This window comes from Salvelinus namaycush, chromosome 31 (genome assembly GCF_016432855.1).
Source record: "Salvelinus namaycush isolate Seneca chromosome 31, SaNama_1.0, whole genome shotgun sequence".
Classification (NCBI taxonomy): domain Eukaryota; kingdom Metazoa; phylum Chordata; class Actinopteri; order Salmoniformes; family Salmonidae; genus Salvelinus; species Salvelinus namaycush.
This window is the reverse complement of record NC_052337.1, coordinates 32254171-32270775: the sequence shown is the minus strand read 5'-3', so window position 1 is coordinate 32270775 and position 16605 is coordinate 32254171. Positions and strand designations below refer to the sequence as shown.

The 16605-nt window shown below is 42.7% G+C and overlaps 2 protein-coding genes and 1 long non-coding RNA gene across 4 annotated transcripts in view; 1 reads left to right on the top strand and 2 right to left on the bottom strand.

Moving 5' to 3' along the window:
- Positions 1–555: 555 nt before the first annotated feature.
- On the bottom strand, positions 556–1732 carry LOC120026492. Its single transcript, XR_005473091.1, has 4 exons — positions 1647–1732; positions 1170–1316; positions 877–1051; positions 556–738 (listed from the first exon to the last, which is right to left on the bottom strand). It is a non-coding gene; the product is annotated as an uncharacterized LOC120026492 (long non-coding RNA).
- A 68-nt stretch (positions 1733–1800) lies between these two features.
- Positions 1801–3202, top strand: LOC120026491 (anaphase-promoting complex subunit CDC26-like). The gene is made up of 3 exons (XM_038971373.1): positions 1801–1887; positions 2248–2348; positions 2575–3202. The coding sequence occupies exons 2-3, from the start codon at positions 2268–2270 to the stop codon at positions 2758–2760; spliced, it is 267 nt and encodes an 88-aa protein (XP_038827301.1). The 5' UTR covers positions 1801–1887; positions 2248–2267; the 3' UTR covers positions 2761–3202.
- Positions 3203–3208: 6 nt separating this feature from the next.
- Positions 3209–16605, bottom strand: part of LOC120026490 (high affinity copper uptake protein 1-like) — a 35442-nt gene continuing 22045 nt past the window's right edge. For both annotated transcript variants that reach the window (XM_038971371.1, XM_038971372.1), the window contains exons 2-5: positions 10040–10169; positions 6059–6131; positions 5737–5905; positions 3209–5428 (exon numbers count right to left, since the gene is read on the bottom strand). In XM_038971371.1, coding sequence (XP_038827299.1) covers positions 5227–5428; positions 5737–5905; positions 6059–6131; positions 10040–10150 — 555 coding nt within the window. In that variant the 5' untranslated portion in view covers positions 10151–10169 and the 3' untranslated portion in view covers positions 3209–5226. The remainder of the gene's footprint in view (positions 5429–5736; positions 5906–6058; positions 6132–10039; positions 10170–16605) is intronic.

The following is a 16605-nucleotide window of genomic DNA, read 5'->3' as shown; positions in this document are numbered from 1 at the left end:
TCAATTGGTCTTTCTCCATTTTGATTATATAAATACTGTTCAATTCAAAGAAATCTGCATTTTCATAAACTTCTGCATTTGTTGCACTTATTTGAGATCACTTCCACACTGCCATGTAGGGCTGCACAATATGGGCAAAAAATGTAGGCCTTATTTTTAGCCAAACGTTGCGATTGTACTAGCGATTTAGAGCAAAACACATGGGTGAACCGTTGGAATCATGGAAATAGAATGATTATTCTAATTCTATAGTTAGAATATAATAGTGGGCACTTTAAACACAGTGTTGTTTGACATGACAACAAATGAAAATGCCAGGGAGGAGTTAAAGACAGGGTAAGGGTAGGGACAAGGACCTAAAGTGTTGATAAGTGTTTCTTAGGGGACCCTATAATCTTTGGCTACCTGGGGCGGCAGGTGGTTAGAGCGTTGGACTTGTAACCGAAAAGTTGCAAGATCGAATTCCTGAGCTGACAAGGTAAACATCTGTTGTTCTGCCCCTGAACAAGGCAGTTAACCCACTGTCATTGAAAATAAGAATTTGTTCTTAACTGACTTGCCTAGTTAAATAAAGGTTAAAAACAAAATAACAATTGAATGTTCTCTTAGCTACTTCATGTAGCTAACATTCTTGCAATCAAATCAATCAAATGATTGTGAAAAATAAGATATTCTTCTAAGCCCGAAGAGTACGGATAAGGGTGCAGTCGAACATTCCACAGTTTACACAGGCCACTCCTAGAGAGAACAAAAAACAAGTCAGGACGACAAGGACAATTCTTCTAACAAATGCTTATTTGATGGCTAAATGGATATAAAACACCATTAAACCATTCCTGTCTGTGCAGTGCAATGAGAGGAGACTGAGGGACTCACCAAGAGGCAGTCACAAGCATTTTGGAGTTCGGGCTAAATTGGCAGAAGGATATTTCACATCGGTTACATCTGCATCGTCATTGGATACTGTGACTATCTTGCTCGCTTTCTGCACTCAAAGTCAGCCAATACCTCAGACTGGCACTCACTCACGTGTTCCTCAAGATCAAGGGACCTGAGGGAAGAGAGAGAAAAAGTAAGTTGAGTTAAGAGACACACATACATATGACTCCAACCATAAACAGTTGATGTTGATAGCCTCAATGCCTGCTTTGACAGAATTTGTGCCTGACCCAGAGGACTCTCGTCCCAGCCTCTCCCTCTCCTTCTCCTCCAGACTGCCATAGAAAATCCTGGTCTTCTTCACCAGCGGAGATTCATCCTCGTCAGACATCTCTGGTCTTTATGTCTGGTCCAACTATTCACCACAATGAATGATACTGCCCGGGAGTAAACAATAGCCACACAAAGATATGAATGAATGGAATGAGAACTTGATAGCCAACCACCTCAATTTAATGACACAAGTGTGTAGTTCACTAACTATCAATTTGCTGACCAAAAATGGACAACTCCCTAATCAGTAAATCAAATGGCTAGGACACATTGACAAAATCATAGGGGTTTGTAAAGTAACGTTAGTCTTTACACAAGAACACGTTGACTAACTAGCTAACGTCAGATAAACTAGCTAGCGAACGACACTCAGCAGTTTGCCAAAAGCATCACCAAATAGACAAAACGCTCAACATTTAAGCTGATTAATTTACCTGTATTTTAGTATTGGGTTTGAAATTACACAAGAACCGCAACCAGCTAGCAAAATCAAAACACATAAGTGGTTGCCTGTTCACATTTCACAGCGACATCTAGTGGAAAGGAGGTCAAACATACCCACACGGGGCACTGCTGAAAACTACGTTACCCAGAAGCCCTTCGTCAATTTATAGCGGATTCTACAGGGATAGGCTAGCTAGCTACTGCTGTCCAAATAAACAACATTAACAAAATGTAAGCAAATATGAACGATTAGCCTGTTTCTTTGTGAGTACCACTGGATCCGAGACAAATTATTGACGTATGGCGCGCTCAATTTTGCCCTCTTTAGCCGTGCTTGGTCTGTCACTAGTCTTTTATGTAAGCTTGACAGCTTGCTAGTAACGTTAGCAAGTTGTTGCAAAGAGATTTGAGTGTGATTCATTTGTTTGGTAGCCTAACATGAACTATTGTTTAGTAATTGTATATAGCTAAATAAGTGATTTAGCAAATGCAAGCCATATTATTACACTCGATAATTGATCTGTCGCCTTTCTGCCTTTAGCCAGCTAGTAGAAGTTAGTACTTACAGCCTTGGGCACATCTGCTTCACAGCTAATATTGGTGGATATAATATGCTGCGCAGAAAGCCCACCCGTTTGGAATTGAAGTTGGATGACACTGAGGAGTTTGAGAGTGTCAAGAAAGAGCTTGAGGTGAGTAGGCACAGCATCATGGATAAATGTACTATCTGCAGGTATAAAGGCATAATAAAGAGGCTTTGCCTTGTTGATGGATTGCCTGCTACCAGTTTCTTAAAGTAACTTTAAGAAACGCTTGATGATTGGCATAAAATCCGCGCCTTGGGTGTCAGAAAAGCACATAAAAAAATTACATATACCAGAACTTGTGTCTAACCACCTACGCCCCCCCCCCTCTCAGATTCGGAAAAAGCAGAGCGATGAAGTGGATGTTGTTGGTGTGGCTGCGTTTAGTAACATGGTGGGGGCCAGCGTTGGAACAGGGGATGGGAAGACACGGGACCAGATGATCAACGAGAGAATAGGCTACAAGCCCCATCCTAAACCCAACACCTTGCCCTCACTCTTTGGAAACCTGCAGTTTTAGGTTCCTAATGGGCACATTAACGAGACTGCTCAAACTGTTGGTGTGTGGATGGCACAGTAACAATGCTATTGACATGGTCAGGGATACTTGTGTGCTTGCCTGAGATCAGAATTCTTTCCACAAAGAAATGTGTAGTTTGAGGATCACGTTTAGCTTATAACACACATCTTCTAAAGTAATGTTGTTGCATTTACCTGAAATGTTATGACTTGCGATGCAAAGCATGTGGCCTTTGTACAATATGTTTCATGGGAGCTGTTGTAGTGGTTTCCCTCCTTTATTACAAAAATCCAGACTTAGTACTCCCAGGAAGGTGAAGGTAGCATCTTTGGGGCAAGATGGAATGGACTTCATAACTAATCGGTTATTACTTACAATGGTATGATTGTAGTTTTATTGGCCTTCAAGGATGCATTATGAGAATGAAACAGAATCAAACATACAGTTCTTGAATGATACCATTTATTACTTGTTTTCTCTAGATGATTACAGCACTGTAAATACATCATACTATACAAACATGTCTGTGGACTTAACAGTCCAGGTAATGTTCACACTGTTGCTGCGCTGGAGTGGCAGTCAGATTCCCACTGCTGTTTTGGCCCATTAACTTCAACGCTCAATTTGTACAGTAGACTATAATAATAAATCATCTTTATACATGATCCCATGTGGTAAAGCAGAAACAGTTATACTATGTTCAAGTATACACTAACTATTAATGTCCCTGGCTTGATTGTAATGCAATGAGAATGTGCGGCAGTTAAATCCAGTTATAGCAACTAGGAATTTGACCCCCAAACCAGGCACAGCACATCACGAAGGCTGTGTTTAGACAAGCAGCTCAATTCTGATATTTTTTCCACAAATTGGTCTTTTGACCAATCACATCAGATCTTTCTACAACCGATATTTTTCCAGATCTGATTGGTCAAGACCAATTAACTTAGTGCAACAAAAAAAATAATCAGAATTGGGCTGCCTGTCTACAGAGACAGACATTTCCGCAAATTGGTACTTTAACCAAATAAATCAGTAAAAGATCAGAATCAGACTGCCTGTGTAAAACACAGCCGTAGGCAACTGATAAACATTTACTAGTCATTTCTCAGAGATGAAAAAAATTATAATCAAGATAAACAAACTAAATATACAACTTTCTCTTTAGGTTCTACTTCATAGATATCCCCTCCTGTCAGTGTGAACTGAGGCGTAAGCACCGATAGGTCACAAGAGGTGCAGTAATCATGTGTTACTAGGCCAGTCTGAGAAAGCACTAGATCCATCCTCGTACTTTCCCATAGTTCCCTGCTTGTCCTTGGGATCTGAGCACTTGCTCCAATAAGGACACTAGTATCCATGTTGTGTTGACATGCTAACTAATTTAACCCTATTGAATGAATGCACCAAAAGTTACTCCCAAGTTATATTATGAACATTTTACATTGGCTTCTTGATGTACAAGAGTCAATTTACATTTGTGTGTCAGATCAAGCCTTCGAGTGCCAAGTGTCATTGGTAAATAATGAGGTTGTCATTCATAAACTACCAAAATTGAACACTGCATAGCAGTGTGTATCATGAAGAGGGGTTCAAAGGTTGTCACGCTCTGCTGCATTACACTAATGTATATAATCACACAACATGTAAATGTACTGTACTTCACTGCTTGTCCACTGGACAAACTTTAAAATAGTACTGCCACTTGTCAGTAGACTACAGTTGGCCTAGGCTGTCATGTTTCCCTCCTTTAAGGCAAAGGGTTTAGTAAGGCTCAGTCATACAGCCAAAGCTGCCCTACAATCTCCACACAATCCCAAGTATGACCTTTGACTCCTGTAGTTGAGAGACACTGATTATTGTTAGGCCCCCCCCACCAGATTGCCAGATGGAATGCAGATATGACTAGGCTTCAGAAGAACACATTGGCTTTAACTAGAGCCCAGGTGGGGTCAGGAAAAACTCTGGGCCCTATTCACAATGATCTTCAATGAGAGATTGTTGTAAGGGTCTTAAATAGCCCTGTGAGCAGAAGAGCCTAGAGCATCAGTGCTACAAGGATGAACCTGCACTGGTTGTTGCGCAATAACAAAAACAGAATGGGAAAGGAAGAATGGCACGACTGGGGGAAGTGGATGTTTGGCCCTTGACAGAGCTGTGGAGCCAGACAGGAGTGGTGTTGGTATAACAGAAGCCAGCATTTGGAATACCAACATGCTAGTTGGCGAGGATAGTCTTCTGGACCTACTAAAAGGACAGACTTGAATGTCACAAATGTAAAAGCTCAGTCATAATTCACATTTTCCATCAAGCAACTTTTGTGTGACAAAGTGAACCGTTCAAATAAGATAAATGTATATAAAACTGGATGCATGATGATGAGGATGGGGATTAAATGGAGAATACCTGTGTGAATGTATGCATGTGTGTGTGTGGGAGGAGGATGAAGACAGACCAGGGGGGCTATTAGTGACAGTGTTCGGTGATATCAACAACCACAGCCTTTTTCCAGCTGAATAAGAAGTATCCGACACCTGCCCCGGCTGCAACGGCGATACACAGATAAGCATTGTAGGTCATGAAGACCAACATGAGGAAATAGCTGACCACCACCTGGATGACGTGTAACACCGTCTGCAGCAAGTGTGCCATACTCAGCATCCGCTGGCTGCAGGGGAGAGGGGGAAACAGGATTGTTAAAAAAGTCATGTTTTCAAATAAACTAATTGACAGCACTCTGCAAGTCAGGTGTTAGTGGCAAACTAAGCCATTTAAAAACTCCTGTTATGTCCACAACATTCACCACATACAGTGAGGCTTCACATTTTCCTACTGTAAGTTGATATGGAGCGCATAGCCCTTTTGAACTGCAATGTCTTCAAGTCTCATTATTGGGGTGTAAAATGGACCACTTCACTGCAGTACTACTATGTGTCCGGTTAGTAAGGAGTCCTGTTGCATGGTCGTCTAACTCACCCTACAGTCTTGTGGGTCTCCATGACCATGGTGCCGTCTGCCCCGGGGACAGGCATGGAGTTGTAACGCACGTTGACCTGGTTCCTCCTCAGCAGGAACTCCCTGCCAATCTTCAGCCCCTCGTAGAGCACAGCCAGCAGGAAACAACCAAAGCAGGCCGCCACCATCTCTGAGAGAGGAGACATGGTAGAAAGGTGTTAAATAATTGACTAACCAATGTTATTTTTAGTTTTATGAATAATCAATGGCCATAGTCATTACATAAAATACTTTTTGCATTACATTTCAAGTCTGAAAATACATTCTGGGAACACTAACTTACCTCCAGGTGTGTTGATGACAAGGCTGGCAAACAGCAGCTCCACGTTTGTGTAGCCAAAGTAGAAGGTCATTTTCTGGAGAAGAGGGACAGAAAACAAAAAAAATTGTATCACACACCTATAGAGCCAAGGGGTTTACAAACACGGACTACAAAAGGAAAACCAGCCACGTCGCAGACACTGACGTCTTGCTGCCAGACAACCTAAACATGTTCTTTGCCCGCTTTGAGGATAACAGTGCCACTGACGCGGCCAGCTACCAAGGACTGTGGGCTCTCCTCCGTGGCTGACGTGAGTAAGACATTTAAACGTGTTAACCCTCGCAAGGCTGCCGGCCCAGACGGCATCCATAGCCGCGTCCTCAGAGCACGCGCAGATGTGCTTGTGTGTTTACAGACATATTCAATCTCTCCCTATCCCGGTCTGCTGTCCCCACATGCTTCAAGATGGCCACCATTGTTCCTGGACCCAAGAATGCAAAGGTAACTAAACTAAATGACTATTGACTCGTAGCACTCACTTCAGTCACCATGAAGTGCTTTGAGAGACAAGTCAAGGATCATATCAGCTCTACCTTACCTATCACTCTACACCCACTTCAGTTTGCTTACCGCCCCAATAGATCCACAGACAATGTAATCGCCATCACACTGCACAATGCCCTATCCCATCTGGACAAGAGGAATAACTATGTAAGAATGCTGTTCATTGACTATAGCTCAGCATTCAACACCATAGTACCCTCCAAGCTCATCATTAAGCTTGAGGCCCTGGGTCTCAACCCCGCCCTGTGCAATTGGGTCCTGGACTTCCTGACGGGCCTCCCCCAGTTGGTGAACATCTCCACTTCACTGATCCTCAACACTGGGGCACCACAAGGGTGAGTGCTTAGCCCCGTCCTGTACTCCCTGTTCACCATGACCGCGTGGCCATGCACACCTTCAACTCATCAAGTTTGCAGACGACAACAGTAGTAGGCTTGATTACCAACAACGACGAGACAGCCTACAGGGAGGGGAGGGCACTTAGTGTGGTGTCAGGAAAAGAACATCACTCAACGTCATCAAAACAGAGATGATCGTGGAAACAGCAGAGGGAGCACCCCCCTATGCACAGGACAGCAGTGGCGACGGTGGAAAGTTAAGTTCCTCGGCGTATACATCACGGACAAACAGAAATGGTCCTCCCACACAGACAGTGTGGTGAAGCAGCAACAGCGCCTCTTCAGCAAATTTGGCTTGTCACCTAAAACCCTCAAACTTTTACAGATGCACGATTGTGAGCATCCTGTCGGGCTGTATCACTGTATGGTACAGCAACTGCACCGCCCACAACCACAGGGCTTGCCAGAGGAAACTACCTGCCCTCCAGGACACCTACAGCACCTGATGTCACAGGAAGGCCAAAAAGATCATCAAGGACAACAACCACCCGGGCAACTGCCTGTTCAGTACAGGTGCATCAAAGCAGAGACTGAAAAACAGCTTCTATCTCAAGGCCATCAGACTGTTAAACAGCCATCACTAGCAGAGAGAGGCTGCTGCCTATATACAGACATGAACTCATTGGCCACTTTAATAAATGGAACACTAGTCACTTAAAATGCCCCTTTAACAATGTTTATACAGTTGAAGTCAGAAGTTTACATACATCTTAGCCAAATATATTTCAACTCAGTTTCACAATTACTGACATTTAAATCCTAGTAAAAATTCACTGTCTTATGTCAGTTAGGATCACCACTTTATTTTAAGTATGTGAAATGTCAGAACAATAGTTGAGAATTATTTTATTTCAGCTTTTATTTCATTCATCACATTCCCAGTGGGTTAGAAGTTTACATACCAAATACTTATTGAATGTAGCATTGTCTTTAAATGGACAACTTGGGACAAACGTTTCAGGTAGCCTTCCCACAATAAGTTGGGTGAATTTTGGCCCATTCCTCCTGACAGAGCTGGTGTAACCGAGTCAGGTTTGTAGGCCTCCTTGCTCGCACACGCTTTTTCAGTTCTGCCCACAAATTTTCTATAGGATTGAGGGCAGGGCTTTGTGATGGCCACTCCAATACCTTGGCTTTGTTGCCCTTAAGCCATTTTGCCACAACTTTGGAATTATGCTTGGGATCATTGTCCATTTGGAAGACCCATTTGCGACCAAGCTTTAACTTCCTGACTGATGTCTTGAGATGTTGCTTCAATATATCCACATACTTTTCCTACCTCATGATGCCATCTATTTTGTGAAGTGCACCAGTTCCTCCTGCAGCAGAGCACCCCCCCCAACATGATGCTGCCCCCCCGTGCTTCACGGTTGGGATGGTGTTCGTCGGCTTGCAAGCTTCACCTTATCCTCCAAACATAACGATGGTCATTATGGCCAACAATATATAATTTTGTTTCATCAGACCAAAAGTACAATCTTTGTCCCCATGTGCAGTTGCAAACCGTAGTCTGGCTTTTTATGGCCGTTTTGGAGCGGTGGCTTCTTCCTTGCTGAGCGGCCTTTCAGGTTATGTTGATATAGGACTCATTTTACTGTGGATATAGATACTTTTGTGCCAGTTTCCTCCAGCATCTTCACAAGGTTCTTTGCTGTTGTTCTGGGATTGATTTGCACTTTTCGCACCAAAGTATGTTCATCTCTAGGAGACAGAACGCGTCTCTTTCCTGAGCGGTATGACGGCTGCATGGTCCCATGGTGTTTATACTTGCGTACTATTGTTTGTACAGATGAACGTGGTACCTTCAGAAATTGCTCCCAAGGATGGAGGTCTTGGCTGACTTATTTTGATTTTCCCACGATGTCAAGCAAAGAGGCACTGAGTTTGAAGGTAGGCCTTGAAATACATCCACAGGTACACCTCCAATTCACTCAAATTATATCAATTAGCCTATCAGAAGCTTCTAAAGCCATGACATCATTTTCTGGAATTTTCTAAGCTGTTTAAAGGCACAGTCACAACTTAGTGTATGTAAACTTCTGACCCACTGGAATTGTGATACAGTGAATTATAAGTGAAATAATCTGTCTAAACAATTGTTGGAAAAGTTACTTGTGTCCTGCACAAAGTAGACGTCCTATCCAACTTGCCAAAACTATAGTTTGTTAACAAGAAGTTTGTGGAGTGGTTGAAAAACGAGTTAATGACTCCAACCTATGTGTATGTAAACTTCCGACTTCAACTGTATATCTTGCATTAATCATCTCATATGTATTCTATACTATCTATTGCATCTTAGCCTATGCCGCTCTGACATTGCTCATCCATATATGTATACATTATTCAATTTCTTTACTTAGATGTGTGTATTAGGTTTTTGTTGTGGCATTGTTAGATATTACTGGACTGTAGGAACTAGAAGCACAGTCATTTCGCTACACTTGCAATAACATCTGCTAACCATATGTATGTGACCAATAACATTTCATTTGATTCAGCTCACACAGCAGAGAGAAATGTCAAGCAGGCCGTTTGAACTAGAGTTGAATTAAAACCATTCATCTGAATCAGATTTACAACTTTGAGGAGGTTGTAGGAAGTGCAGAGATGGGGTGCTAAGCCTAAAAGCCAATTTATGGTCATTACAGTGTCTGCATTGAACATATAGCATTAACTGCGATGCGGCCTCTGCAAAAGTCAGGGCATTCGTAATTCTTGCGTTTCGTGGAGTAGAGCAGAACTGTTGTGGAGGAAGTTGTTAAGGGAGTGAGTTTGTGTTTATACAGGGTGTACCGCCCCCACATACCGTCAACAAATCATATCAATGAGGAGCTATACGGAGCCCTCAGAATTGTAAACATTTTTGGGATGAGCACGGCGATGCGGTACAGAGCTTGAATTGGCCCCCGCAATTGCTTCACACCCTCCGTACTTAGCCTCCGTACCGCATTGCTGGATCAAGCATAAATACATCCCACATTGTAACAGAGAGAAATTAGTATGTGACTGATTTCTTTTTCAGAGTGCCAAGCCCACTCACCATCATATGGCCCCCTCCACCTCCCCCTAGATGATCCTCGTGGGAGCCTGTGACCATGGGAGGAGCCATGCTGCCAGCCATTTTGCTGTGGTCATGGTCAGTGTGGTCCATGTTCGTCTCGAATGTAGTACTGCAAGAACCAGGAAATAGACACAAGAGATCAGTCACGCATACTTCTCACCTTTACACACATTTGTCCATGACAGGTTGCTTTTGTTGTAGGTGGGCGATTCCAGCAGTATGAACATTACACTTGCACACAAAATCACATCTTAATGTTTCAAAGACTGGACAAAGCAAATATAAATTAAATGTTTGATATGTGTGTCTACTGTACACCTTGGGGGGGGGGGGGGGGGGTGTATACTCAAGAAAGCAGACCTTAAATATTGGCATGTTGTAGAACGCAAATATGAAGCGTTATGGATGTTACATGTAGGCCAAGCTTTTTCTGAACATATTATCAAAAGTCTGAGTTTGTGAGACATAGGTCAAAACATGGATATTCATTAAGGAGGAAAGGCATGTCTGAACACAAAAACTATCATTTTAAAAAGATTGTCATTTTCATTAGTACTTTAGAGAGGAAAAACAACCGTTATGGATGTTACACCCTACATTATGGGTGTTAGAGTCTGAAATAGACTTTACATTTTAAAGATTATGATCAAAATTTATGATAACACATTTTTTGTAATGTTAAAAGGTCATGGTACTTTAGGATTGAATAATTACATGTAGCTTTAATAGCAGTCACACACAGTGCCTTCGTAAAGAATTCAGACCCCTCGACTTTTTCCACATTGTGTTAGTTTACAGCCATATTCTATAATTGATTACCCCCCCCAATCTACACACAATACCTCATAATGGCAAAGCAAAAACAGAAATACCTTACTTAGATAACCTGTTATGGCTGCAAGGGAAAGTATTGAGTAGCCAGATAAAAGATGCCCATTTCAAAACGGCCTCGTACTCAATTCTTGCTCGTACAATATGCATATTATTATTACTATTGGATAGAAAACACTCTAGTTTCTAAAACCGTTTGAATTATTTCTCTGAGTGAAACAGAAGTCATTCTGCAGCACTTTTCCTGACCAGGAAGTGGAATGTCAGAAATCTATGCTCTGTTCAACTTCTTGCCTATACATGGGCATAAGACGTAAGAGGCTACATACACTTCATACACCTTCCCCTGGTTGGTCAAGAGGTTGAGAGAATTTTTTGTGTGTTTATCTTGGTCTAAGGTGGAATAAAAGCTCTTTCTTTGACGTGACTGTCCACTTCCTGTTTCTGGAGCGCGCGAAAGAGGACATGGATATGCCTTCTGTTTAGCTGTCGTTATGAACGACTAACATCTCCGTCTTAGATTTTATTTGATACATGTGACCATATCAACGTATGTTTTTTCAATATAGTTTAATCAGATTATTGACATTTTTTCGGGAGTTTTGCCGTGTTCCGTTTTCTGACTTTGTTTACGTTGGAGAGATCCGTACCACTTGGCAAGTGCCCATGCTAAATGAAGAGGGATATTTGCCGTTCCAGATCAAAACAACGACTGTTCTGGACAAAGGACACCTTGTCCAACATTCTGACGGAAGATCACCAAAAGTAAGAAACATTTTATGATGCTATTTCTAATATCTGTCGTGCATGTGAACTGGTCGTGGGCGCCCAAGTGTTTCTGGCTATTGTGGCTACGCTAATATAGCGCTACATTTTGTTTTCGCTGTAAAACATTTAATAAATCGGAAATATTGTCTGGAATCACAAGATGCCTGTCTTTCAATTGCTGTACACTATGTATTTTTCAGAAATGTTTTATGATGAGTAATTAGGTATTTGACGTTGGTGTCTGTAAATATTATGGCTGCTTTCGGTGCAATTTCTGATTGTAGCTGAAATGTAAACTATGATTTATACCTGAAATATGCAAATTTTTCGAACAAAACATATGCTATACAATAAATATGTTATCAGACTGTCATCTGATGAAGTTGTTTCTTGGTTAGTGGCTATTTATATCTTTATTTGGTCGAATTTGTGATAGCTACTGATGGAGTAATAAACTGATGGAGTAAGAATAGTGGTGTCTTTTGCTAACGTGGTTAGCTAATAGATTTACATAGTGTCTTCCCTGTAAAACATTTTAAAAATTGGACATGTTGGCTTGATTCACAAGATGTGTACCTTTCATCTGGTGTCTTGGACTTGTTAATGTGTGAAAGTTAAATATTGTAAAAAAATATATTTTGAATTTCGCGCCCTGCACTTGAGCTGGATGTTATCATAAGTGTACCGGTGTAGGGCTGCAGCCCAAACAGGATAAGTATTCAGACCCTTTGCTAACTCAAAACTCCAGGATGCTGGCCTTCTAGGCAGAGTTCCTCTATCCAATGTCTGTTCTTTTGCCCATCTTTTTATTGGCCAGTCTGAGATTTGTCTAGAAGGCCAGCATCCCGGAGTCGCCTCTTCACTGTTGACGTTGAGACTGGTGTTTTGCGGGTACTATTTAATGAAGCTGCCATTTGAGGGCTTGTGAGGCGTCTGTTTCTCAAACTAGACACTCTAATGTACTTGTCCTCTTGCTCAGTTGTACACCGGGGTCTCCCACTCTTTCTATTCTGGTTAGAGCCAGTTTGCGCTGTTCTGTGAAGGGAGTAGTACACAGCGTTGTACGAGATCTTCAGTTTCTTGGCAATTTCTTGCCTTCATTTCTCAGAACAAGAAAAGACTGACGAGTTTCAGAAGAAAGGTCTTTGTTTCTGGACATTTTGAGCATGCAATCGAGCCCACAAATGCTGATGCTCCAGATACTCAACTAGACTAAGGCCAGTTTTATTGCTTCTTTAAATCAGAACAAGAGTTTTCAGCTGTGTTAACCCTTTTGCAATTATGTTTTCTAATGATCAATTAGCCTTTTAAAATGATACACACTTGGATTATCTAACACAACACGCCATTGGTACACAGGAGTGATGGTTGCTGATAATGGGCCTATGTAAGCATATGTAGATATTCCATAAATAAAATCTGCCGTTTCCAGCTACAATAGTAATTTACAACATTAACAATGTTTAAACTGTATTTCTGATCAATTTAAAGTGATTTTAAAAAGGACAAAAAAACATGCTTTGCTTTCAAAAACAAGGACATTTCTAAGTGACCCCAAACTTCTGAATGGTAGGTGTGTGTGTGTGTAATGTAATATACACTGCTCAAAAAAATAAAGGGAACACTAAAATAACACATCCTAGATCTGAATGAAATATTCTTATTAAAATACTTTTTTCTTTACATAGTTGAATGTGCTGACAACAAAATCACACAAAAATTATCAATGGAAATCAAATTTATCAACCCATGGAGGTCTGGATTTGGAGTCACACTCAAAATTAAAGTGGAAAACCACACTACAGGCTGATCCAACTTTGATGTAATGTCCTTAAAACAAGTCAAAATGAGGCTCAGTAGTGTGTGTGGCCTCCATGTGCCTGTATGACCTCCCTACAACGCCTGGGCATGCTCCTGATGAGGTGGCGGATGGTCTCCTGAGGGATCTCCTCCCAGACCTGGACTAAAGCATCCGCAACTCCTGGACAGTCTGTGGTGCAACGTGGCGTTGGTGGATGGAGCGAGACATGATGTCCCAGATGTGCTCAATTGGATTCAGGTCTGGGGAACGGGCGGGCCAGTCCATAGCATCAATGCCTTCCTCTTGCAGGAACTGCTGACACACTCCAGCCACATATTGTCTTGCATTAACCCAGGGCCAACCGCACCAGCATATGGTCTCACAAGGGGTCTGAGGATCTCATCTCGGTACCTAATGGCAGTCAGGCTACCTCTGGCGAGCACATGGAGGGCTGTGCGGCCCCCCAAAGAAATGCCACCCCACACCATGACTGACCCACCGCCAAACCGGTCATGCTGGAGGATGTTGCAGGCAGCAGAACGTTCTCCACGGCATCTCCAGACTCTGTCACATGTGCTCAGTGTGAACCTGCTTTCATCTGTGAAGAGCACAGGGCGCCAGTGGCGAATTTGCCCATCTTGGTGTTCTCTGGCAAATGCCAAACGTCCTGCACGGTGTTGGCCTGTAAGCACAACCCCCACCTGTGGACGTTGGGCCCTCATACCACCCTCATGGAGTCTGTTTCTGACCGTTTGAGCAGACACATGCACATTTGTGGCCTGCTAGAGGTCATTTTGCAGGGCTCTGGCAGTGCTCCTCCTGCTCCTCCTTGCACAAAGGCGGAGGTAGCGGTCCTGCTGCTGGGTTGTTGCCCTCCTACGGCCTCCTCCACGTCTCCTGATGTACTGGCCTGTCTCCTGGTAGCGCCTCCATGCTCTGGACACTACGCTGACAGACACAGCAAACCTTCTTGCCACAGCTCGCATTGATGTGCCATCCTGGATGAGCTGCACTACCTGAGCCACTTGTGTGGGTTGTAGACTCCGTCTCATGCTACCACTAGAGTGAAAGCACCGCCAGCATTCAAAAGTGACCAAAACATCAGCCAGGAAACATAGGAACTGAGAAGTGGTCTGTGGTCACCACCTGCAGAACCACTCCTTTATTGGGGGTGTCTTGCTAATTGCCTATAATTTCCACCTGTTGTCTATTCCATTTGCACAACAGCATGTGAAATTTATTGTCAATCAGTGTTGCTTCCTAAGTGGACAGTTTGATTTCACAGAAGTGTGATTGACTTGGAGTTACATTGTGTTGTTTAAGTGTTCCCTTTTCTTTTGAGCAGTGTATATTAAATCACACACACCTGAAGAAGTCAGAAGTTTACATACACTTAGGTTGGAGTCATTAAACCTCGTTTTTCAACCACTCCACACATTTCTTGTTAACAAACTATAGTTTTGGCAAGTCAGTTAGGACATCTACTTTGTGCATGACACAAGTAACTTTTCCAACAATTGTTTACAGACAGATTATTTCACTGTATCACAATTCCAGTGGGTCAGAAGTTTACATACACTAAGTTGTGACTGTGCCTTTAAACAGCTTGGAAAATTCCAGAAAATTATGTCATGGCTTTAGACGCTTCTGATAGGCTAATTGACATAATGAGTGAATTGGAGGTGTACTTCAAGGCCTACCTTCAAACTCTTTGCTTGACATCGTGGGAAAATCAAAATAAATCAGCCAAGACCTCAATTTTTTTTTTGTAGACCTCCACAAGTCTGGTTCATCCTTGGGGGCAATTTCTAAAACGCCTGAAGGTACCACGTTCATCTGAACAAACAATAGTACCCAAGTATAAACACCATGGGATCACGCAGCCATCATACCGCTCAGGAAAGAGATGGGTTCTGTCTCCTAGAGATGATCGTACTTTGGTGCGAAAAGTGCAAATCAATCCCAGAACAGCAAAGGACCCTGTGAAGATGCTGGAGAAAACAGGTACAAAAGTATCTATATCCACAGTAAAACGAGTCCTATATCGACATAACCTGAAAGGCCACTCAGCAAGGAAGAAGCCACTGCTCCAAAACCGCCATAAAAAGCCAGACTACGGTTTGCAACTGCACATGGGGACAAAGATCGTACTTTTTGGAGAAATGTCCTCTGGTCTGATGAAACAAAAATCAAATCAAAGTTTGTCACTTGTGCCGAATACAACAGGTGTAGGTAGACCTTACAGTGAAATGCTTACTTACAGGCTCTAACCAATAGTGCAAAAAAGGTATTAGGTGAACAATAGGTAGGTAAAGAAATGAAACAGTAAAAAAGACAGGCTATATACAGTAGTGAGGCTATAAAAGTAGCGAGGCTACATACAGACACTGGTTCGTCGGGCTGATTGAGGTAGTATGTACATGTAGATATGGTTAAAGTGACTATGCATATATGATGAACAGAGAGTAGCAGTAGCGTAAAAGAGGGGTTTGTCAGGTGGCGGGACAACGCAGATGCCCGGTTAGCCAATGTGCAGGAGCACTGGTTCGTCGGCCCAATTGAGGTCATATGTACATGAATGTATAGTTAAAGTGACTACGCATATGATAAACAGAGTAGCAGCAGCGTAAAAGAGGGGTTGGGGGCACACAATGCAAATAGTCCGGGTAGCCATTTGATTACCTGTTCAGGAGTCTTATAGCTTGGGGGTAAAAACTGTTGAGAAGCCTTTTTGTCCTAGACTTGGCACTCCGGTACCGCTTGCCATGCGGTAGTAGAGAGAACAGTCTTTGACTGGGGTGTCTGGGGTATTTGACAATTTTTAGGGCCTTCCTCTGATGCCGCCTGGTGTAGAGGTCTTGGATGCCAGGCAGCTTAGCCCCAGTGATGGTAGTGCGTACGGCCCAGTACCTCTGTAGTGCCTTGCGGTCAGAGGCCGAGCAGGCAGTGATGCAACCAGTCAGGATGCTCTCAATGTTGCAGCTGTAGAACCTTGAGGATCTCACATCTTTTTAGTTTCCTGAGAGCGAATAGGCTTGGTTGTGCCCTCTTCACAACCGTCTTGGTGTGTTTGGACCATTCTAGTTTGTTGATGTGGACACCAAGGAACTTGAAGCTCTCAACCTGCTCCGTTGATGAGAATGGG

Coding starts and splice junctions, on each gene's coding strand:
- LOC120026491 (XM_038971373.1), top strand. CDS start 2,268: ATGCTGCGCAGAAAGCCCACCCGTTTGGAATTGAAGTTGGATGACACT. Junction 2,349..2,574: donor GTGTCAAGAAAGAGCTTGAG/GTGAGTAGGCAC, acceptor CCCCCCTCTCAG/ATTCGGAAAAAGCAGAGCGA.